This window comes from Aplysia californica, unplaced genomic scaffold (genome assembly GCF_000002075.1).
Source record: "Aplysia californica isolate F4 #8 unplaced genomic scaffold, AplCal3.0 scaffold00366, whole genome shotgun sequence".
NCBI lineage: Eukaryota > Metazoa > Mollusca > Gastropoda > Aplysiida > Aplysiidae > Aplysia > Aplysia californica.
The window spans coordinates 341,818-367,700 of NW_004797636.1; the positions used below are offsets into that span (position 1 = coordinate 341,818).

Below are 25,883 nucleotides of genomic sequence, written 5' to 3' on the forward strand. Positions count from 1 at the left end.
TTAGTCTTTCATCTCATATACACCATCAAAAGCACATTTAATTTGGAGAGAGCTTCCATTAGGGATTAATTGTGATTCTGTAACATGGTGCGAGGAGGAGGGGGAGGGGGAGGAGGAGAAGAAGAAAAGGGAGAAGAAAAGGGAGAAGAAAAAGAAAAAAAGACACAGCGCTTTGCTTTAAGGTATGTAAAGTCATCACCATCCTCCTTTCTCAGCCCATGCCGGAGTATTGGCCACAAACAAAAGCTCTCCATGTACTTCTGTCCTAAGCTATAGCAATAAAAGTCGACATACACAATTTACCATGAACCCATAAGGAACACAGCTTACCAAACATGACTTGTGTCTCCAGTTTGCCTAAAGTGTGCACCATCCCGGTTTTTGTCTTCATGCACACAGCTGCACCGGGGGAACATCCCTGGCTCTCTGGCTGGCCGTGAAGAGGCTGACAAAGATTCATCCAATACCTGTGCAGAAGTCATTAGAGTAATGGTGAAAAGAAGGCAGCACATTTTGTTTTATGTTTTAGTAGCCTTTTATTTTGTAATACAATTAGCTTATATAAGTGGCGAAGATAAGAGGAAACACAAAAAAGAAGGAGGAGAGAGATAAGACAACATATGTTTGGTAGGAAAGGAGGAGCAAACCACACCAGAGCATTTGTCAAACCACCCACAAAGTGCCACACTGGACAACGTGACGGAACAAAATATTATTACCATACTATCCAATAAATAATAGTTTCAAAATGTGGGAACATGAGGATTACAATAGTGTCATGATACAGTGGAACCAGGCGCTTGTTAATTTTTGGGCGTGTTTGGGAGTTATTGGTATCAGCTAAAAGATTGTTCATCAGTCTTGCTTTTTTTGGGGTTTTTTTTGGTAAGTGTTTTAAGGCGCTCGCAACTGCACAAGGTCATATGAGCGCGCCAGACACATTAAACATTTTTAGTTGGTAGGAAATTCTGAATTTTGCCTGGGTGGCGGCCGAACCCTACTCTTATTGATTTTAAACCACCAAGGAATCTTTAACATGAGCAACTAGCACACAGGACCTCTGAGATTTTTTGCCCTTGTCCAAGAAGGCTAGGTGTAGATATTTCCTACCACAAGATCAGGGTTTTGGCTGAAAGACAGCAGTAAGAAGGAGCCAAGGAGTAGCAGTAGAAAGGCTGCAGAAAGAGTCAGGAGCCCAGAAAGGGGCAAAGGAGGCGAGGGGGTGGGGGCAGAAAGTGGAGAGCAAGCAGATGACAGAACATTGCTAGAGAGCAGGAAAGAAGCTGAAACGAGAAAATTTTAAAAAAGAAAATTTTTCCGTCGCTACCCAGATTCGAACCCGGGTCCTTTGAATGAGAGGCCAACACCTTACCCTCTAGGCCATGAGAGCCCCTATGTCTTGCTTTAAATGAAAAAAATATCTATCTGTCTTAAATAGAAGTCGAGATATTTGCAATAGAAGGAGACGGAGTTGCCTGGTCCCAGTGAAAAAATTAGCGAGAAAATGGCTGCCAAAGTATGAGAATCCTTGGAAACTGAAAATATACATTTTTGGGGCCTTTCAGCAATGTTATTTTAAGTAATATCCACATAGAAATATGTTTTTAATTGGACAAAACAGGTGATGAGCTAAAAAAAACCCAAACAAATTTGATAAAAATTGCAAAACTGGTGAAAAAATATTTTTTTCTTCGATTTCTTTTTTTTGGACTAGAGCCTGATTTCACCAAGATGCCTCACAATTATATTCTTCTTTTGTGAAGATCACAAGTTCATAAAAAGTAAAAGTTCTTTGGGAACTTGAGAAATACAACTATCCTTGTGAAGACCACATGTTCATAAAAACCTAAAAGGACTTTGATTTTTCATTAATAACAGAAAAATAGCCCATGACTCAGCAAACACAGAGTAAGGACTTTCTTCTCTTATTGAACTAACAACCTGCATTACAGCACTAAAACAATGAAAGCATAAGGATGAAAGCAAACACACACACACACACACACACTCACAAGGGTAAATTTCATGCGTTTGCGAGTCTTAGTGCAAACTGGGCTTTTGTAACACTCAAGGCGAAGAAATTTCCGCTAGATCGAGGATACAACAACCTTGACTGGCAGCCACCTCTGCTAAAAAATCTCCTTCTACTCCAAATGACTTGCAAAGAGCACAAAATAAACCCGCACAAAAGTCCAGGAGCGATCAAGAAGAAAGACCACACAGGCAAGGAGTGAACGTAAAATGCAATCCTCCCTCTAAAGCACCCACTAGAGTCGACTTACACATTGCCCTGACTGTCTGTGTAGTTCCAGCTGCCCGTGTCCTGGGACAGGAAGCTCAGGTCAAACAGTGATCCCCTGCTCCCCACCACACACTTCTTTCTGATTGGTGGACACACCAGGCTGGTTGGCCAGCGTAAGGCCACCTCACACTCTTTGTCCTGCCGGAGGAAGACGTGGGGAAGGGGAATGAAAAAATTATTGAGCCTTCAGTCTTGTTTTTAAAAATTTGTTTTAATAGAGGTTTTTAACGACGCTCGCGACTGCATGAGGTCATAAGTACGTCAAGGGGAGGATGCCAACAGAGAAGTCCAAACAGGGAATCTGGCTTACTCTGCTCACCTCACTAGCCTCAACAGCACAAAGTCTACTTCGACTATCAAGGCACCCCGGAAAAAGCAGTTCACAAGAGTGACAAACATACAAAAGAAGTAGAGGAAAAATTACAATAGTAAGGATGAGGAAAGAAAAAGCAGCAGTTCCCCCTATGTTGTTCGTGTACAGTATGAGCATGACATTGATAAATCAGCCCATTTACAATTCTACTGTGAATAAGAACATGTTAATATCCCCCTTTTGGGAATGGCCTTAAGACACTTCAGTCAGTTGCAGTGCCCGGGGGGGACGGTGGGGCGCCCTAAGTCTACCACAGGAAGATATGGTAAAGTAGAATGAACACTGAGACGTTTGTCTACCAGAGGAAGAATATGGCATCAGCAAAAACTAAAATTTTTCTATGACCATCAATACATAACAATGAAGGACAGCACTTTTTCACATAAGTATAATTTGCTATATGTTTGATTTTTACAAGATGCATCATTTAATTCATCATATGTGTGGCCGTCTGGGATAACCCGTCGGAAGTCGCTGGCTCTAGTCTTGAGCTATGTGCTTCCAAAGTCAAATTTCATCATTTTGGTCGAATTTGAGATATTATCATGATTGGTTTCTTCATTCATTTATCTTTCATTTTCTTTTAATCTTATTCTTTAAATCAGTTTAGAAATGTATTTTCAAAGTGTAATTTGAAGTCCCCCTAATTAAGGTTTTCAGCACCGATGAGGAAAAATAGCACCTGATTTTGTCTGTCAAACCCCCGATTCCATTACGCGATTTGAACACGCTCATAATGTAAAACTAGGTCGTGCCTCATACCAAAACAAAGGTCTTTCTTTCTACTTTTTAACTATGACGTTTGCGCATAAATACGTGACATGTACAAGTAGTGCGCATCCAATTTACACAGGTGACCTGTGGTATTCCGCATCTCGTTGAAAAGTCCGACATTCTGAGGCAAATACTGCCATCAAAAACCCGTTTTGCTCACTTTAATTGATGCAAAACTTATAACTTTATATTTAGAAAATGATAATTATATAGTTTATCTTAGTTTTATCAAGTTTATTCATAGACAAAGAAACTTCTCTCCCAACCGCGCGAGTTTTGTTTCACTCATCACACTTCATGCAGTTGATGAACGTTCAGGATGGCGAGCTCCGTGTTTAGCACCGATGATGAGATTGCAAAGCTTTTAAATTTAAATCGAGCCGATTCAGAAGCATACCATGAAGTTGTGGATTCATATTTTGGATCAAGAGATGACGATGAGGATGATTTATCAAGTGGTGATGAGGAATCTAATTCTGGTAAGTGGGAACTTAGATCTGGTTGTTGTTTCGATACAAACATAAGTTAGGGTTACTCTCTGTTGAATTTCTGCTTTGTTGATTCAAATTTATAGGAAAGGTGAATAGAAATTATGTTTTTATTGTTTACAAATCCACATATCTAGATCTGCATCAGAATAGGCCTAGACCTAGACCTTGATCCAGATCTAAATCATAGATCTAGATCTAGATCTAGATCTAGATCTAGAGGCAGATCTGATCTAAGATCTAGATCTAGATCTAGTCTAGTTCTAGATCTAGTGTCTAGATCTAGCACTAAACTTTAGATTCCTTGTCTTCAGATGTTATACTCTATCTATTTAAATTAATTATTGGTTTGTATATTCATTTATCTTGTTTTGTTGATAAAATAGTCGAGCAGTCTCTTGTAAATCGGAGACTGTCGTTGCTCATCAATGATTCGATAACACGACACAACAGCAATAAAAACACTTCGCAATACATAGAAATCTAGATCTAGATATCTAGCTAACCGTACATGGTGAAACAGTTTCATTAATTTATCTTTTTGTTTGGTTGTAATTCAATTTTAAAATGCACGCCGTCTTTGTTTTCAACAAGTAAGCTATAACTTATAACATAGATTCTATATTCATCACGTCAAGTGAAATTCAAATGATGCCAGGCAGAATGCACCACTGTAAGTGATTCAACCTCATAAATTCTTGTTTTAACTCTTCAACTAACCACTATGTTGTAATTAAATGCTTTGGAATGGTTTGCATGCAATTTTTGTGTTTTACTAACATCATTAACACATGGGGGGGCCTCAAATCTGAAGGCCAACTTTTAAGTGCTGTTTTCTCAAAAGTGACTTTTCGGAGGGTACCACACATAAAAGGCCATAACTTTTGATCTATTGAAGATAATCTAGTCAAATAAAAAGCAAAATGTTCAGAATTGAATGCATAATCCAAATATGTAAATAACTCAAAAGTGATAGAGTGACCCATGTGAAGGGTTTTCCTGGACAGCCACACATATTCACATTCTTTAACCTCACACAGAGCAAAAATGTCTTCTTCCTCATTACAATCATCTTGCTGGATCCCATCAATAGCTTCAACACTAAACAAACATGTATAGCTTGTTCACTTTCGCCAGACCGTGTTAAAAAAGTTCTAGCTCATTGAGGAATTTACCTATGCCCACGAAACTTTGCATGGCACTTCTGCTAGCCAGCGACTAAAAAAAAATTTAAACAAAAAAACAATCTTGACCCGATAACAAAAAAGTTTTTCTCTTTAAGCCCCATATTAAAAAACACTCTTTGGAGGCATACATTTACAATAATCTTGCCACCAAAATGCTCATTTTGAGAAAGCGACACCACCCAGCCCCCACATTTCAGTGTAAGCTTGTCGATTTCATCCCCTGGCAGTCCAGTGCTCCACGTGAATCTGGAAACTTACTCACCCCATCTCTTGAATCGTGTTTCTTAGGCGAACGTTTAAGAGTGGTGTTGAGGAAAATATGTCAACTTTTAAATGTTTTCAGTGTATGCTGTAAATCCCCTGTTATATTTTTTACCCACCTTTGGCTTGCATCAAAGAAAATGTTCCGGAACCTTAGTTTGCAGTGACTTTTATGAATGGGCTTTTAGATTCTGTTGGTCATCCAACTTTTAGACCCGTATGCAAAGATCCGAGTGGATCGAACAGAGCGATTTCATTTATCGTGTTTTAACGTCTATCAGACGTAAGTGAACAAGCTAAAGTTTGGGTGGCCATACTGAATAAAAATAAATTAGTCTTGTGTTGCTCAAAGTGTCTTTATTTATTATTCAGCAAAATTAAAGCAAGGCCCGCCAATGGTAAAAAAAAAAAGAAAATGGTTATGCCAAAGGCTCCAAGCTGAACACTTACAAATGGATAGCTACGTGTTTATCAATTGTTTTAATCAGTATTTTAAATACTTTTCCCACGATTTCTTCAAAAACTATCTTCTTAAACTTCAGAACAAGCATTGAACGTTCCCACTTTAGCCATTGACTTACATAAATGACCATTGGTCGACCATTGCCAGCTGTTCTGTCACACTTGAAGTAGATGGTCGACATTGCACGACTAGAATCTGGGAAGAAAATATGAGTGACAAGTAAAAATGAGTCGCTCATTTATGCAAAACTGCTATAAACATGGATACATCACAAGTACAACAAAAATTTTTTTAAATGTTTAAACTCAAATATGCTACTTATAATATTGATACCCAAAACATTAGCAAACAAATAAAAAAGTCACTTACATATTATCAATGGACAAACTTGCATTAAAAAAGAGACTTTAAAAGTAATGTTCAATTACTCATCCCATCCCAAAAAATCCACTTTCTGGTAACAGTAAAGAACTGATCAGTGCTAAGAAAGTCTAAGCTAATGGAATTTAGATCAGCTGTTGTAAAGGGAGAAAAAATCATAATCTTAAGTGTTTTACTGCAACTGCATAAAGTCATATGAGCGCGTGGCTACGTGTCCTGATCTGGGCAGGGGACATGAATAAAAACACAGTACAGACCAGAAATTTGCAACAAGAGCAAAAAGCTGAAGACCACAATAAAAAACCCCCCCAAAAATTCACATAACATCCACACCCACAATCATGTGCCAGGAAAGATTCAAAGTATTGCCACCAACCTGAACCACCACATTTTTTCCCCTGTGTAAACTGTAGGTCCACCGTGAAGCTGTTTTTGCGGAACATCCCATGCTCAGGGTTACCAAAAGAACCATCTTTGTCCTTGGCCCCCGAGAGACAGACAGCCGAACCAGCACAAGATGCTTCCCCTTTCTCCCCTTTGTCCTGGAGATGTCCACACACCAGAACCTGGTACGAGCCCCCATGGGACGAAGACACCTAGAGGAATAAACATGCAAAACAGTCGATGTAGTATGGGAGTCGCCTTCCTTTGTATACTCTTCATTCAATCCTTTCATGTTTTACCATACCTTTAGCGGAGAATTAAGAATCAGGATGACTGCCAAACTGAATTCAAAGTTTACCAGGGGCAGCCATTCATTTTCCAGAGGTATGTAACAGTAGACACTGTTCACTCCACAGAGATATATTACATATTCTACACACACAATTATATTTAGAACATATGCACTTCTTACCGGGAGAAAAAGCCATAGATGTCGATAATGAACAGCCAGAGGCTTACACATTAGTGCCAGGCATGCTGCCCCAAAAGGACAGATGTGATACACGAGTTCCAGGCATACTGGTGAAAGAACTGAAGTCCCTACCTCCATTTCTTAAGTTATGAGACAATGCACATAGAGCAAGTCAGAAGACAACACAAAAGTCATACTCATACCACTTTACTATATAGTAACAAACACACACACAAAGATGTAAGATTTGTAAGTATCAGATTGAGGATTTCATTCCCAGATAGGTTTGACACAACAGATACATAAGTCTATCAATAATAGGGATTTCATTCCCAAATAGGTTTGACACAACAGATACATCAGTCTGTCAATAACATGCTGCAACACGCTTTGCTTTCTCAAGGACGGACACAATTCATGGGAAAGTACAAGCAAGCTCAGGGAGTTACTGGGAAGTCATATGAGCCATACGTCACAAAAGATACTTTGATCTATCACTATAATTCTATCTAAATCCAGACAGGTTATAGTTTGTTTGAGTAATGAGACTCATATAGACACAATAATGGTCAATTAATGCTTGGAAAAAGTAAGATGGACAGACAAAAACAGCAGAAGAAAAGTGAAGTGCCGCCAAGTTATAGTTCTCATACTCACTGGGACAGGGTCTGACAAGGGTGAAAGGTCATAGGTGACCTGGGCCTCTGAGTCATAGTAGGTGCAGTTTGGGTGCAATTTCTGTGTGGTCTTCCCTTCACAAGCCTCGGGAGTTTCCCATGTAAATACATACCGGCAGCTATCTACCACATCAGTGAGTTCTGGGTCCTAATGAAAAGAAGAAAAAAAGAGAATTACAAACAAGATCATACACAGGTGTATTAGTATTCAAAACAGTCTGAGGTAACTTTTATAAACTAGGGATGGGTGGGGATGGGGTGTTGTCTCGCCGGTCAAGGGAATAGTTTCGTCAGAGATTGAGATAACGCAGGACAAGAAAAAGAATGCATTTTCTGACTTGTTTGAGATCAGTAGAGGAAAGATCTCCTTTAGGACAAATTCTTTTTGAGGAGAAATAAATCACTGCATTTTGGGGGTAATCCATCATCCTAAGCAGACAATTCTCATTTTCACTTACGTTACCTACCGAGAACTTCATGTGGCCACATTTGAGGATGATGACGGATGACAAGCTGACAGCCTTCTTAGATGGGCAGGGGCTGCCGTGGTCATAAATAAGTCGGGCCTCCTTTGTATATTTATCATATACAGGAGCCTGACGTATACGACCCAAACTCTGAAACACATAATATTTACATTTCTTGGTTACTCTTCTTTCACAAATGTCTTTTTCGCCAACATTCCAATTTACTGCAAAATTTCTGAACAAAGCATTCTCTCTAACTTTTCTATTGCTAAACTTCAAAATTGTCTCTAAAAGTTAAGAATAATAGCACAGCATGATATGTGATGGAAAGTGGTAAAACTCATACATAAAGGCATAAGTACACTATTGTCACTTGCTGTTTTATGATGAGAATGTGACCTTAAGCATCATGTCTTTCCCAAACCCATCTCTATCTCTCTTTCATCATCTTAAGCTCTATCTCTCTTTCCAGCCCCCCCCCCTTCCTCCTCTCCTTTTGCATATGTCCTCTCTTAATAAATTTTAAAAAATCACCTGTAAGATGAGCTCATTGTATTTTCCTAGGCCTCTCTTTTTCCTCCTCCTCTTTTTGCCAAAGCCCTCTCTTAATAGATTTTTTTTTTAAAATCACCAATAGGGTGAGCTCATCGTCTTGTCCAAGGAGGTCCATAACAGATCTGAGAGACTCCGAGAAAGGAATTAAAGTCAGGGACCAGGTCTTGTAGTCTCATGAAAAAGATTCGATGACAGAAAACACATGCAAATACATCAAGAAAAAAAAAATCTGATTCAAGTGATATCTTTTGTCCTGACCCAACATGCATTTGCTCAAGACTGTCTAATGAAGTTATAGTATCCATTCCTGTGTTTTGTAAGAAAAAAACCCAACAAAACAAAACAAAACTTTACCAGTGGTTTTTCTGCTCCCCGCACCATGCAAGCACCTGACCCAGGCGGGCACAGGGTGCCAAAGATTGGGTTTAAAGGTCGACAGAGATTAACGTAGATCATCCCAGCTGTCTTATGGCCACCGGCGCCTGCTGGCAGGACATTGTACTGACCAGACTTCATGATGAGAGGAGAGAAGTCCAGGGTGAACCCCCCATCAGTCTTGACCTCACAGCTCACCTGGATGGGAGAACGGAGAAGAACATGGACTTATACCATAGATAAAAAAGACGAAAAAATGAATAATTGTCTTAGAAAAAAGAGCCAATTTTTTTTTTTTACTAAGAGGTTTACAGCAATTGCAACACAATTAGATCATAAAAGTGCCAAAGAATAGAGGTGTTACAAGAGAGTAACAAACACACAAAAGGAGGAGCGGAGATAAGAATGATAGATGTTTGATAGGAAAGAAGGAGCAAATCACACCAGAGCACGACATTTTGATAATGCTGACCTGTTTTCTTTTCTGTCACTGGTATCAATAATGCTACTGGGATCAAGAGACAGTGGGCAAGCCACATTGGATATCCAGTTGAGTGCGACTGATGTCAAGTGCTCAGAGCTTATACTCTTATAGGATAGAGCGCTATATAAATGCAATGTACTTTTATTACTTGTTATGCTGTGATACCTTTATACTCGCAGGTGGTAGGATGGTAAGAGGGCACCACTAGTAGGCTTTGTTTCTTTTCTTTCACTCTCTTGTTCCATTTACTTTTTCCCCAGTACTAAATGAGCGTTATTGTGTCAATGTGCCTCTCTTTTTTGTTTTTGTAAAGTGTTTTACGGCGCTCGCAACTGCATAGGTCATATGAGCGCGCGGGACACACCTAATATTTTCAGTTGGTAGGAAATTTTGAATTTTGCCCGGGTGGCGGCCGAAGCCTACTCTTATCGATTTTAGACCACCAAGGGATCTTTAACGTGCGCAACTTGCACACGGGCCCTCCGAGATTTTTCGCCCTTGTCCGAGAAGGCTAGGTGTAGATCTTTCCTACCAGAAGATCAGGGGTGTGGCAGAAAGACAGCAGTAAGGAGGAGCCAAGGAGTAGCAGTAGAAAGGCTGCAGAAAGAGTCAGGAGCCCAGAGGAGGGGGCAAAGGAGGGGGTGGGGACAGAAAGTGGAAATGAAAGCAGACAACAGAACATTGCTAGAGACCAGGAAAGGAGGTGAAAGGAGACAATTTTAGAGAAGAAAATTATTTGGTCGCTACCCGGATTCGAACCCGGGACCTTTGAATGAGAGGCCAACACCTTAACCTCTAGGCCACGAGAGCCCCCTGTGCCTCTCTATCCGAACAATTAAACTAACCCTTATACCTATTGGGAAATAAATTTAAAAAAAAAACAGATAGAAAAAGTTTGTGTCATTACTCAATTACTCACATAACCACACATGATTCTCATTTTGTAAAGTAACCCCCCCCCTCCCAACAATTTGTTTAATTTATGTTGTGCTGCGAACTGAACTTCCTTCCAGCCCAATACATCTCATTTGGACAGTCTGTGGGCTCAGATTCTCCTACCTCCGTCTCACAAGCCAGCTCTGTCTGCCAGTCAAAGTAGTAGAGACAGTCTCCAGACTTGTCAATGAAGATGGGCACCCCCTTGCCGGCCCCGGGGACACAAACAAAGTTGATGAACGTTTCACGCGTCATTCCCTGTTCGTTGCACTTGTCCCCGCTCTTGTAGTGAAGGGCCAGAACTCCATCCAGATACTGCAGCCGGGCATTGGCCGAGCCGGTGCTCACACTGGCCTTAGCACCTAGCCGGTCAGTCTGACACACGGCTGGAAGGGGTGGGGGTGGGGGGTCGTACAAGGAGAAATAAAGAATTGAAAAATTTTTAAGCCAATTTACACCTCACTTCTCACTCCAACAGACAGCAGTAAGCAGGGCTGTCCACCCACCAGCATGTGTTTTTTAGTAATCAGGAAATAAAAAATTAGTAATCTGGCTCAAAAAGTTGTAATATGGCCATGGATGGTCTTCTTCCTTGGAGGGTTAAGGACAGGGGTTATAAAAGTAACACATAAAAAGGCATGTTGAAAAAAGCGGTCTTGACAGGCTCGTCACTGGTCGAGTTCATTAAAAAAAAAAGGGGCACAAAAGGGGGCTATTGTATTAAGTTTCAAACAATTATCCATTTTAAAAAATCTCTCTCACTGGCCTTGGCAGTCACACACAGCACAAAAAGTTTGGAATTTGCTAGCACCTTTTCGACCTAATGTTTACCATACTCCTGGATTGCGCACTTCTAAAAATCAAATGTTTTTCTAAGGGCAAGGTGGCACCGAGTGACTACAAGGGCTCAAAGCAAAGAGGACGCTGAAGTTAGACATCTGCACCTGACATTATCACAGACTGTCCGGATCTGTTAGTTTTTCTCCCCTTTTATACACTGGGAAGGTTGGCAGTGAGTTTGGACAGCCGAAATTTAAAAAAATCCAGAATCAGGGCTATTTATTGTGATTGTATTTCCGTAAAATTGAATAAAAATCTAGACAATTCGGCCAAAGTTGTAATGATGGGCAGCCCTGAGTAAGGCAAAAAAAATATTTTTATTGGTTAGGACTATTGGTTAGGACTTCAAGACCTTTGATGCAGTGAAATAAGAATTTGAGAAAAGATCTAGAGAAGCCTTTAACCACCAGTGACCCATCAAACGTTAAAAAAGGTTCGCTTGCTAATCAACAACTGTTCCTCCAAACCTGTAAGGGTCGAAAAAGCTGAGAACAAAGAAAAGAGGTTGACTTACCTGTCCCATTAGCACATTTCTCTGTACTCTGAAGCCAGGCACAGACATTGAGGCTAAACTCATGGCCGTTTCTGTCGTATGTCGTGTAACCTTCACTTTTTCGAAGACCAGTCAAGTCAAATTCATACCCTGAAAAGTTTACAAATAATCAAACAGATAAAAGACAAGCAGTAAACCAGAACCAAAAACAAGAGTATTTTAGGAGATATGAACAGATGAATGCCTTTAATGGGTATTGTAAGCACTGAAATAAAACCATACTATTCTTTGCAGAAATCTGTGATGGTTAATTCATGAGTAGAACCTTCAATATAATATCCATCTCCGGTGGGACCAAATCAAGCCCGTGGAGAGTCATGAACACTTCCAAATCATAAAAATGTGAGATACCTGCTTCAGGAACAATAACTTGGGAACACAGAGTCTCAGTACAGCAGGATTAAATGGTCTTTTGATTTACTTTTCTGCGATGTGTTTCTAAAATTTCGTACCACTATATTATATATAACAGCATCATTTAGAATTTGGTTTTGAAAGTCTGTGTATACATAGTATTTCATAAGGTTGTGTTATGTTGCCCTGAGCCAGTTTCTAAATATTTCCTGAACTGACACAACCCAGACAGAATGCTTTCCCCAAACACCATTAACAAGATGGTTTTTCCTTTTCGTCATGTTCCTTTGCATATCTTTTCTGAAATATTCATATCGAGAACTGAGAACATAAAATGTTTCCTTAATCGGGTCAGAGACTGAGGACACAGAGACTCCACAAGAGAGAGCAAGCTGCGTGTACACAAACCTGTGTCTGGGTTCTTCACAGTGCAGTTGCCAAAGTCGCTGGCATCAACTTTGCTACCGGGATCAAGAGACAGTGGGCAAGCCGCACTGGACGTCCAGGTGAATGTGTCCTGGCAATCTACCATGAAGTGGCCATCGGGACTGCCCAACTGAAGAAAAGTTCATTAGTCAATGTGAAAATCAAACTTTTGATAAACAACAGAAAATGTGTGTACGACAGGCATAATCTAATTTCTAAGTGGTGCATGATAGGTATAATCTAATTTCTGAGTGGTGTATGAAATTTATAATTTAATTCTTAAGTGAAAACTTAAAGTCATATGTCATTTTCGTGGTACTTAAATTCCCATTAAAAATCTTTAAGACCACAAAAAAAGTGTTAAGTCCAAACTCTTCTCACAAAACTCCAGGTAGAGTCAGGCAAGAAGAAAAAACTGGTTAAAGAGAAGGTGTACACAGCTTCTTAGTGTGTGTGACAGAGAGCAATGTCAGTGTGTGTGATTATGTGTGGAGTGAAAGTGTGTGCAGTGGTAAAGTAAGAAAGTGTGTGAAAAGTCAAGGTGAATTAATGTGTGCAACAGTGTTCATAGGCAGAGGGGTGATGGTGTGTGACACGACTGGTGGGTGATGTGCGTACTACATGTGAGTGTGTGATGAGACTGCTTGAGTTCAATCCGGGAGTGAGCGAAAGTACACAATGATGGCATGAAGAAGTGCAATGATAGGGGGACAGGTGTGTGATGTGGGTGAATGTGACAGTGTGTGATATGAAGGCGAGCAAAGCGAGCGTGAGTGGCAGCCAATAGCACGAAGGTATCTGTGACAGTGTGTATGATGATACGCGACTATAGGAGTGCTGTGCACATCCCCCTCGAACCACAGCCATACACTGCTGGTCCAACAAGGTATTACTCACTGCATCCGAATTTTTGTCGCAATCAAAGAGGATGACTGTGGACCGCTGCGTCTTCCCGTCCTTGCAGAGTTCTCCGTGCTCGTACTTCAGCATCAGAGTCTTGTGCTGAATGTTGAGAGAGCGGCTTGTCACCTCCCCGATGTTGTGGAACCTGATGTGAGACACAGGCTGGGATATAGGTGCAGTACAAGTAGACCAGATAAGATAAGATACATCTTTATTGTCCTGACCCTGCCAAATTGGTTTGGCGTTTCACCACGTACACACACACACACACAAAATGCACACAGACGCAGTCACATGCATAATATAAATGAACAGCAATATAAAATACTCAATGTTATTCTGATGTGTGCTCTAAGGTCATATGAATACTTATAACAAGAAAGTTAAGATGGAAGAATTTTAACGGATGATGGTAAAAATGACCTTCTGTATCTTTCTTTGTTACAGATAAGAAACCTCCTTCTTTTACTTCTGACTGACGTTTTTATTTGACTGAACAATGGATGTTTGTTGCCTAAAAAGATGGAATTAATTTTTTAAAATGCAAGCTGTTATGAAGTTGGAGGAGTAAGGGACGGGGGGGGGGGGGGGGGGATAAGACAGGAGGGGAGAACTGAGGTAAAGTAATGAGGGTGGGGATGGGGATGAGAGAGAGAGAGAGAGAGAGAGAGAGAGAGAGAGAGAGAGAGAGAGAGAGAGAGAGAGAGAGAGAGAGAGAGAGAGAGAGAGAGAGGGAGAGAGAGAGAGAGACAGACAGAGACAGACAGAGAGAGAGACAGACAGAGACAGAGACAGAGAGAGAGAGAGACAGAGAGAGAGACAGACAGACAGACAGACAGACAGACAGAGCAGTAAAGAGAGATCACTAGATAGGCTACTCGTTGATATCTATCAATCATGCGCCTCAAGTTAAAGCTGTATAACAGCAGTGTACTATCCACACTCCTGTATGGAGCTGAATGCTGGAGGATGACTGATCATGACCGTTCCTAGCTATCTTCCTTTCCATACAACCAGCTTACACCAAATACTCAGAATCTTCTGGCCCGAAAAGATTTCCAACGCAGACCTGTTACGAAAATGTAGGCAAGAGGACATGACCACCATAATAAAAAGGAGAAGATGAAGATGGATTGGGCATGTTCTGAGAAAAGAACCAGACTCTATTGTGACGACTGCCCTCCACTGGACACCCAAAGGACGTCGCAAAAGGGGCAGACCCAAAGTGACCTGGAGACGCACAGTAGAGTCTGAAATGAAGTCTTGGAATCATTCGTGGGGAACGTTGACCAAGATGGCCCAAAACAGACAGAGCTGGAGATCCTTTGTTGCTGCCCTAAACGCCAGTAATAGACCTGCATGTGAGCCTCAACAAGATTGTCTGAAAATTTTGCGCCCCCCCCCCCCCCCCCCGACTTAGAGCTTTTAAATTGTGGGTGTCATAAAAGGAAGGATTTCCGAGTAATGAGCGACCACCCGAACAAACACGATAAAGAGACCTAACCCTAACCCAAACCCTACCCCTAGGCCTACCCCAAAAAAGAACCTGCAACGGCCCTCTTGTTTGTAAAAGGCGAGCACTTAAGTCAAAAAATTTTTTTTTAAAAACACACTCCATAACAAACAAGGAGCATAATAAGGCCTACATTGCTATAATAATAACACAATAGAATTCGAATATGAATCCTCCATATTGTTATAGATCTAGTAATCTAAATAAATCTAGATCTAGAACTAGTAGAACAAGTGAATAGGAATAGGCCTTGAACGAGAAATCCGCATCCAATTCCGAACAAAGGGACTCAGCTGAGTCGAGATCTTGAATACTAGATTCTAAGTAAATAATTCACGCACCTGATGAAATGCGTTTTACCAACATTAATATTACAGTACATCCTATAATAAATAGGGTTTGACACAATAGAATTGGAATATAATGAATCCTCCATTGAGGTCTATAATGATCAATAAATCTAGATCTAGATCTAGTAGATCTAGAACAAGTGAGTCGGACTTGAAAGAATTCACATGATGTGAACAATCAGTAAACGAACGAAATTCAAAATGGCCGTTTGAGTGCGAAACTGAAAGTAGATAATTTCGGTCGTCGTCCTTTTTCATATTTGTATTTCTACTCAGGTTCCGACAATTATGCCGGAAACGCCGACGTTGGCAGTCGGCCGTCGGCATGAAAACGAAAGTGCTGACAAAGCTGACGGGAGAAAAAGGGGGCGCTGGCAGTCAGCCAGGCCTCGCACTTCGCACATCCACTAATACAGGTGGGCCTAGCGATAGCATTGGCCGGCTCGCGGGTCACGATTGTCGGATTTCAGACGATTGTCGGCAAACATGCAGGTCTGTAACTAAGTAAGTAATCATGCGCAACCTACATGAACAGCAACAACCATAATCTTGAGAATATGCTTTACTCAATAGTGCTTTTTAATATTCTCACTTCTTTTTTGGGTCTTTCTCGGAATCATCGATCATACAGGCAGCCGACTCGAAGGGGCAAGTTTGACCTGAGGAGTAGAAAAAGTCGGAATGACAAAACTGGACACAAATATCATCATGAAAATGAAGAAAGACACTACAGTGGAGAAACGATTCATAATGACAGCTGTTTAAGAGCCATAATATCATAAGAAGCAAAAACTGAATTAAAACGGCTGTGATCACAACGTAAATTGGGCAGCTGACATACGCAGGGATGCCACTGGACTAATGTAAAAAATAACTGAACATTTTTTCGAGACTAGATTTAGCATGTGACGAAGCAATAAATGCAACAAAACAACATAATATCAAGCGTGAGACTGAGTGAGCAAAGCTAGGCCTGGCCTGCATTTGAAATCAGACCTAAACATCTGGTTGTTCATGCGCGTTTTGATTCAGTGAGTGTACTTCCGTTGAGTGAATATATGGATCCTTGAGCCACTCTGTCCGTAATGGAACAAAATGGAAAACCGACTTCCTGCACAACCATTTTTGCGTGGTCATCGAGAACGGATCCAATGAAAGGAAAAAACAGAAAAACAGCATCCTTGTATTTGAGGTATTGTTTTCAAATATGTGTTTAGAGCACAACTCCAACTGTCAAAATCCTTCTAACATATGAACAACCAGGCACAATTTCCATACCTTTCTTATGCACCAACGAGCGGCATATGTTGAGGATGTACGTCGTTTGAGAATATGTTCGCTCATAGTTTCCATCTGACCTTGAGAGTCGAGAGAGGTCATAGACATCATTTCCGATGCGGAAAGTGCAGTCAGTCACTTGGTGAGGAGGACAAGCCCTCTGGGTTGGCCACTCAAACACATAGGTACAGTCAGACCTGGATATAAATAATAATTGAATAATATTTTCATTTATACAGTGAAGATTCAAGCTATACAGCCGGCTCTATGCGCCTTACTCAACTGTTATTACTCCAGCAGACCCTATGCACTCAGAAACATTATACCGGTACAAATCGTCACACGACAAATGACACGGCACAACTTGGCACAGTACAGTTTGGGTGTCCTGTCTTACTGGAGTCTTGGCAACCATCGTTGACCATAAAAATTGAGTGAGGTTTATCATGAAGTGCCAGTTCTGAAGCAAACACCGGCAATCATGTTTAGCCGTTCAATTCTTTGATCGGTTGCTCTAGAAAAGCCCCCAAAAACTGGTTTTTCCCCTGTCACCTTTCAGTTCATGTCTTTTAGTAAGTTACTATTGGTCTACCCCTGCTCTTGCCTTTTATTTTTCCAGTGAGAGCAAGATGTTCAAGGTATTTATCGACTTCTTAGTGTAAGACGCCATCAATTTCCATTTTGAAAAGTGACGCATGACGAAGTCTATCACTAAGCAGTCCTTATGTTGATTTAAGAGTACAAGAAACTGCATTTGTCTTTTCCTTATTATTCTTATTCGTGAGCAACCCATGGTGGTGAGGTTAAAACCATACCTGTCAACATTGCTTGGGCCAAAATCTGTAGTTGACACAAATTTTTGTCCAAAAATCTGTAGTTGACCAAAAAATCTGTTGTAGGCTATATTACAACTTGCCGCATACTTAATTGGGAACCCTTATTAATATTTTGACCCACACATAGAGGAGTGTGTTTGTGACTTCAAACAAATGTAGAAAATGACAAAGAGCAAAAAACAAAAATTAGCTAAAACAATGAAAAATAAAATTTTTATCCAGCTTAAATGAAAGAAGAATAAATTCTAAGAACTGCGGTTTTTAAATTTTAAACATCCATTCATAAATAAACATGTTATTGGGATTTTTCGTTTCAAAATTTTGGGGGACTTTTATATAGGAAAATACTGCCAAAAAGTGGGACGTTTCTAGATGTATTTTCAGGAAAAACTGTTCATAAGTCAGTAAAGAGTTGAAATATATGAATGAACCCTGGCATCTTCGAGTGATCTTTAGTGCAGAATCTAGTTCTCCTATCACTTTTTCGAAGTCTATCTTTGGATCTTTAAGACTAATATTAAATTTGCATGCAAATATGTTGAATTGCGCGACATCGCTTGAACTGTGGCCGATCACCCCTCTACAAATTAGTAAAGCAGTATCGGGAAAACCCGCAATGACATCACTGGTAACCTGTTTAGTTTTAGCAGTTTTAAAATTGTATTACTGCAAAACTCTCTGGTTTTACGCAGTCAATCACAAGCCGCCTAGCGATCACGCGTCTCTTGCATGTGTTGGGTCCGTGATCTAGTTTCCAGCTCTACTGTTTTATCAATGGATGGGTGGTAATTTTAAATTGGTACATAAAATGTAGCCCTACTACACACAAAGAACTGAAATTTTACAGCAATAAAGAAGACATGTGGGGCGCTTGTTGGTGGCTTATCTCTCAAAATCGGTGGATAGGCAGTTTGACCAAAAAGTCGGTAATATACCAATTTTTTCTGTAGGGTTGGCAGGTATGCAAAACATACAATTCATCAAAGTAAGGACACAAGCACACACAGGACTCACTGTTCTTCTACATAGCGTGGCCCTCCTTCACCACTTTCACTGTGGTCACACAGGAAATAGATGACTGTCGTACGATTGTACTTATGGTGACAGCTTGACCGTCCATCCGAGTACACCAGTGAGATTTGACCAGAGTCGTATATGGGGTTGCTGTTATACATCCCTGGCAAAAACAAAACAGACTTTTGACTTTTGTCTGCTCAGCCTATGTTAGTAGCATGCAAATCACTGATGTTATGCTCCAATAGGGTAGCTAATTTCTCACACTCTTTTCAATGAGCAAATGAGTTAAGACACAAAATTTAGTCCACATTACTGGTGTATTGTTTATCTACAGTGCACGCTGATTCCTGATTTTTACTTAACACCCACAGATCAACATTGTCAATTGTTTTAAAACAACTACAATAACAACAACAAAAAAGAGACACTTGCTCAAACAAATCAAATACATTTTCATGTCTTGGGCCAAGAAAAAGTTTACAGCTTGAGAAAAGAGTTTAGCATTTGAAAATACACAGACTGATTGGAGTTCTATAGCTGTACAAATGGAACACCTGAGACAACATGTCAAACCTTATCTCCTGGCAACAGAAAACCTCCATAACTACCAACTGTGCATTAACATTTATTGTCATCTCTTCTTGATCATTGTTCCTCATACAACAACTCCACAGAGATAATCACTAAGTTTCCACTTTTCCATCTACCTTTTTATAATAATATCAAGTTTGCCATTTTACATTCAATCTTTTATGACATTTGATTTCCTCATTTCCATTTCATCTTTTATGACCTGCAATTTCCTCATTTCCATATTCCTGATGAACGCCTTTGTGTGTCTACGGAGCACTATTAAGTCTGAAAATTCAGGTTCCCGGCCAAAACAGTTAAAGCACATCTCCAAACTTGACGAATTTTCGTCTCATGTCATTTCTCAGAAACGGAAGCTTTTATATAATTTGATGCAGTAGATTTAACCATATTAATTTCTAAAATTGTTCCACTTGCTTGCTGACAAACCAGAAAAAGCAAAAAATAAATCTTAATAAAGCTGTTAACAGCTAGAGTGCTCAAAGAGCAACGAATCTTTCTTTCGTGTTAGACATCAACTTTCACATAGGGATCGAACAAATCACTTCTCACCTGTCTCAATCGGCGACTTAAGAGTTGAGCCATTCTGACATGCTCCAACATGCGCCCCACTGCAGGACCCAGGACCATTCACCAGAGGGCCACAAACGTTGAGCAGAAATTCGTACTCATCTCCCTTTACCTTGTAGTTGTTCGTCGTCTTCCGCAGAGGGCTCAAATCAAACTCAAAGTTGTAGAGCGGATCTATGACTTTACAGTTGGTACCAGTTTCAACCTGAAATGTCAAATACAAGTTTTACAATCTGACGGAATTATTCAAAATATATAGTAGAAGGGCTCTGAGACAAAAAAGAACCATTTACTGAAATAAAATATTTCTCTCACATAAAAGAATGCTCACGAAAAAAACAGGAGGGGTTGGCAGAGAATTCTATATTAATCAAAAATGTGTTTTATTTAAAGTAATGCAGACTGCATGTGGCACAGATAATATATACAGTAGAGTTACAAGACAGAAAAGAGCACAGCGTCACTTTTCGCCCGATTCTGTTACTTTTAGTTCGCGTGACTCAGCAGCCCGCCAGAGCTCCCCGGCTCGAGGTCACGGGGTTAATGAGCCCTGATGAGACTTTGCCGGTGTCGGTCAGGAAGTTCGCATTTTTGACTATGTTTAAAACGACATAACTTCTTCCCCATCCCACATAGCAAACCATTACACGGATGTACTAAAAGCTCAATGTCTTGAGATTTATTCTGTGTTAGAATGGTTAGTTTCTGTGCCTTAGTTTTTGTTCTAGACAAGTGTTTGTAGAATACGCAATTTGTCCTATTTTATTACAAACTTATGAATAAATGATTGTTAATTTAAAAAAGGCTCGACAGATCTCTCCAAAATCTGAGTTAAACTGACTACGAATTACCATGAGAAATCTTAAATCTGCGCGAGTAGAAACAGTCAAGTTATAAGAGAAGAAAGATGCACATCTGCATTTTTTAACTAAAGACGATCAGCATTAGCTCTTATTTTACTATTAAACAAGAGAAAGTTACTCTGCGTTTGTTCATGAATCATGCTGTGTCTGTGGCAGCCTGCATACAACTAAAAAGATATAATATAAGCGATTAAAAAGACCACAAAACCGTGTAAATACATGGGTAGAGATAAACTTCTTGTATGGAATAAAAATAATGTCAGCTAAAACATTCATTCTTAGTTTTTGTGTAGGAAATATGCGCGGACACAATTATGAATGTAAAGAAATCAGTCTCTTTGTAAGTTATTGCAAATGGTCATAGAAACGAAAAAAAAGCTGGAAAAGTCTGGTGCTGATTCAGGGTCCCTGGAAAGCTAGAAATTATTCTTATAACCCAATTACGAGAAGTCATCCCTATTATTCAGTCAACTTACAAAACCTAGACTTAGCAGTTTAAGAAAAGTTAGGAATTTCTGGAGTGTAACAGATACTGTTCGTGTATTAGATCTACGTTGAAGATGTATTCTAGCACTAAAATCGATTTGTATTTTTCATAGAGAAACTTCATGGTAACTTTTATAAACGTTCGAGAAAATATGCGAATATTCACGATTATATTAGACACATAAAGTTGTATTTGGAGGAATTACTTCATAGCGAATTGTGTGCCTGATGGATAAAATTGTAAAATTACAGCCTTCTATTATGTGCGCAGATACCATCTTTTCTGAGTATCTGCACCAATGTTATGTCGTTCATGTTCCAAAAGTTCGACAGATTTTGACGATGCCTTTTTTTTAATATTGATTTTTTTTCCTTCACGCTAGTCAAAAAAAATTTACAATTTAGCATTGCCGACTCCAGCGCGTCTAACGAAATAACCTGACAAGTTACATCCGTTCTTTTTTGAGTCTCAAGAGCAGAAATGCGTGCTTTGGGTGCACTAAATGAGAATTACCATAAATACAAGGATACACCTTAAATTGTAAGTTGCAAAGTACCAAAAATTAAGTCGGCCCAGACAGAGCGGTGACAGGGAACTGACCCCAGTGACCTCGACGTGATAAGGCGCCCGGTGGGGAACCCCCGCGGCAACTAAAATTCCACTACTGGTGCGCTGTGAGAGACATCTAAAAAAATAAAATGTGTTAAGGGTGGCTGCAAGATGAGATTTGTACTACTGAGAGAGATAGTGATACATATTAAATACAACAAAAAAAAAAGAACAGAGACACATAGCTGGCAGTAAGTGACAATGATGAAATGTGAGGCAGCTTGGGAAATCAGGCGCTTGTCAAAATCATAAAATTGGAGAAACTAGCATTTTCCCACGGGCTTGGCAACTTTTATTGAATTTTTGTTTTCTGCCCTAACACCTTTAATGTCTATTTAAAAACACATTTAGGTGTGGATTTTACAGAAAAACGTTGATTGAAAGCACATAAAATGCAAATTTGCAGTTTTCAAGGACCCTCAAACTTTGGAAATCACCAAACTTTGGCAGCCAAACTCACTAGTTTTTACCTCTGAAACCAGGTTGCCCTCACCTCCTTCAATCCGAAATATTTCAACTTCTATTGAAGATAGATGGGAAGCTCTTTGATCGAAATCAAGAAAAATGAACAAGCTTTAAGATGATGCGTAACTCCATTTGCCAAAAAAATTTATGAGAGCCTGAATCCATGGCGTCGTGACACAAACACAAATAAAGACGTATGTATCTGAGAGTCCGTCTTCTATACTCACGTGCTGAGCACAGGCACTGGGGGTTCTCCAGACAAAGCTGTACTCACAAGTGTCACTTTCTCCCTCAAACGTAGGACTGCCCTGGAAGAACAAGAATGAGAAAATCATGTCTACTGCTTTTTCACATTTCTCTACCTTTAACACTATCTCCTTGTAAAAGGGCTATAAAGTAAAAATGTTCACGCATCCGATCCCGACACTGGGGATTGCCTTGTTAGTGAGACAACTTCCTGAGCCTTCGGCATACTGTGGTAGGGTGGAAAATGGCTATAAATAGGTATAAATAGGGCTACACAATCACTCTTCAAAATATTCCAGTTGCCAGGCAGAAGAATGGCGGGCCGGCCCCTTTGGTACTAAATTAAAAAATGACAAAAACGTCACTAAATGAGTCATTGAATAAAAAAAAAAGTGGACTTATTTCGATAGTTCATCATCTAATGAATGAACTACCGATAAAAAAGACTTGTTTTCAGCAATTGCTGAAAAGTAATTTGATGTTGAAGTTGTCGTAAAGGAAAGAGCCTGAGCTGGGAGAGACTTGCCGGAGATAAAGAGTTAAGCAACAGCACAACAATTTTTCAGAGAGAAATCAGCTCATTTAGAGCTACAAATAAATACCACTGGGGAGCAAGCATGGTTCTCCATGCTGATATTTCTCAATTATTATAATGAAATCAGAAACATAGTAAATCTTCAGTAAGAATAAATTCAAATGAAAATAATTAAACGGCACCTGTGATAACACTTGTTGCCCTTACACAGAGCAGAAGATAGTAAGATTCCTGGATGAGGAAGTCATTTCATCCAGTATCTCTATCTGCTGCTGGGATACAGTATCCCACTCACCCCTGGTAGGCGCTGATAGGCAGGTTCCAGCAGCGAGCCTCCTTAATATTCTAACTTGTGTCGGGTGACACAGGGATCAGATGGGTTGTCACTGGGGCATATCCTTGAGCAAGACGCTACAACCCTACCTAAAAAAAACCCTGGGTGCTGCACAGTGGTGTCCAGCAATGGCATGGTTGTGAAATTATTCTGTATAAGTATAATATACGTGTATGTGTGTGTGTATTTACCATTGTAACAACAGATTGCCCTTCTGGGATCAATCAAAACGTAGATAAAAAAACAACAACCAAAAAACCCATTATACATAAAAACTAAAAACAAGAACTCAAAAAGACTGAGCATACCCTGCATTCTAAAATAAACAAGCAGAAGAAACCTGGAAACAAAACAAACGGCACTCACCTCTACACTGGCACAGATGAATGTGATCTGGGTGGAGCGGAAAGCCTCTTTTTCAGTGCCCTTGTGGCATTTGTCTCCCCCTGTGTAGCGGATGGAGATGGCGCCACCGTCTGGGGCCACCACCGGCTGGGACTGAACATACCCTAAGCTGAAGCCGTGGCTCTGACTGTTCGTGCTCGTCTGGCAGCCGCCCACAGCCCCTCCTGGAAGGAACAAGCGCAACATTAAATAAAGAACAAGCATTTTCATAACAATAAATAAGGAACAAATAAGGAACAAGCATTTTCACAACATTAAATAAGGAACAAGGAACAAGCATTTTCAGATAACATTTCATAAATCTCAAAAACTATAGTTGAAATAGTTTCATAACATTACATAAACCCCAAATAACTACAGTTGAAATATTTGCATAACATAAAATAGACTCCAAATAACTACAGTTGAAATATTTTCATAACATAAGATAGTCACAGAGGAGAAGTAAAAAGTGTTCTACAAGTTCTATCCTTCAGTGAGGACACATAGACAGGTCGACACCTCAGAATTACAAAGTTTTATTTTATCTGCACAGTACCTAGTTTTCAGAAATTTGATGTCAAAGATTTTGAGTCGCACATCATGTCAACTTTTTCCGAATACAATACTTTGAATATCTTGAAATGACTCCGAATAATCTTACAATAAAGATTGAGCAGATAGAACATTTGTGAGGTAGCGTGGTGAAATCAGGCGCTCGTCAAAATAATGAAATCATAGAAAATGGGCATTTTCTTCGCCAGTTTGGGAATTTTTATCTTTTTTTACATTTTTGGCTTAACCTCCATTAGATCCATATAAAAACACATTTCCATGTGAATTTTACTGAAAAATATTGATTAAAGGCTCAAAATATGTCATTTTTCAGTTTTCAAAGACTATTTAGCTATTGGAGTAACAGACTTTGGCGCCCATATTCTCACTAATTTCACCACTGAAACCAGGCGACTTCACTTCTTTCAATTGCATATATTTTCAATTCTATTCTAGATAAATGGATATTTATTTAATTGGAAGCAAGGCAAATAAATCAGCTTTCAGATGATACCAATAACTCCATATGCCCAAAAATTGACGAGCGCCTGATTCCACCATATCGGGACACATTTGGTTTTTGATCTCATGGTCTTAGTAACTCAAAATGGCCAAAATGTCAGATAGAACTTTGTAATTCTAAGGTAGCGAGGTAAGTGTCATAACTATCAGCGTCAGCTATTTCAGAGCCAGAGGGTTTTCATGTTTTGGCAACGCTGATGCTTTTTGTGATATCACAGAATTATAGCCGTACCATAGAAAGTCATCTCAGTGATAATGTAATATTTGTTGTCACTGGGAGTTCAACTTTAATTTTTTCTGAAGAATAGACCTATTAATTATTCAATTCTTAATTTGCATATACAACTGAAATTGTTTACGATGGCCACCCATTGTCGAGGAGAAAAGTGGCCATCTTAGAAAGGCGGAGGTCTAATATAGTGCCATTTCAATGTAAAAATTTTTTAAAACTTATAAAACGCAAGTGGGAAATGGGAAGTAGCCATGTGTACAAATGTTCGTCTTATACAGGATGTCATTAGAATAGGTTCCACTCCATATGTTTTTGTATAAATTGTTTTATATGAAACACAAAGGGGAATATGGTAAAAGGACTGAAATTTTATCCTACCTGGGCAGGTCATCTCAGCGGTGGGATTGACCGGTCTACACACGTTGATGTGATAGCGGAGATCTTTGTGCGTGGACCTTGTGTCGATGACCACCCAGTTCCCGGTACTGCGAGCCAGAGGGGTCAGATCATATTGCCTCCCCTCTCTGTCCTGTACTACGCAGTCCACGGGTTTGGAGGCGCAGGCCAGGGCTGTCTCTACACGGAACACGGTGGAGATCTGGTCATGACTCTCGTAGCTCATACGCGGGTCCTGTGCCGCGCGGTCACAGAAGAAGTTGATGATATAGTTCCGCTGCGTGCCCGTGTCTGTGAGAAAAGAAAAATTCCAGCAAAAATTTTGAAGATTAAACTGCAATTCAATGGAACAGCCGTAGAAGGTAAATATACTAATGCTTCTGTTTAGTTACTTAGTTTAAGTAAGAGTTTTACTGCACTTGGAACACAAACAGGTCCTATAAGG

The 25,883-nt window shown here is 39.9% G+C and overlaps 1 protein-coding gene across 1 annotated transcript in view; it reads right to left on the minus strand.

Moving 5' to 3' along the window:
* Window positions 1-25,883, minus strand: part of LOC101854964 (cation-independent mannose-6-phosphate receptor) — a gene marked incomplete in the record, with an annotated part of 86,335 nt that overhangs the window by 23,230 nt on the left and 37,222 nt on the right. Inside the window, 18 exon segments of the mRNA XM_013085335.2 lie at window positions 331-467; window positions 2,283-2,440; window positions 5,967-6,043; window positions 6,606-6,825; window positions 7,743-7,910; window positions 8,230-8,379; window positions 9,139-9,357; window positions 10,703-10,965; window positions 11,934-12,062; window positions 12,735-12,882; window positions 13,650-13,800; window positions 16,111-16,177; window positions 16,797-16,993; window positions 18,647-18,809; window positions 19,793-20,015; window positions 22,462-22,542; window positions 23,716-23,918; window positions 25,421-25,729. Coding sequence (XP_012940789.1) covers window positions 331-467; window positions 2,283-2,440; window positions 5,967-6,043; window positions 6,606-6,825; window positions 7,743-7,910; window positions 8,230-8,379; window positions 9,139-9,357; window positions 10,703-10,965; window positions 11,934-12,062; window positions 12,735-12,882; window positions 13,650-13,800; window positions 16,111-16,177; window positions 16,797-16,993; window positions 18,647-18,809; window positions 19,793-20,015; window positions 22,462-22,542; window positions 23,716-23,918; window positions 25,421-25,729 — 3,063 coding nt within the window.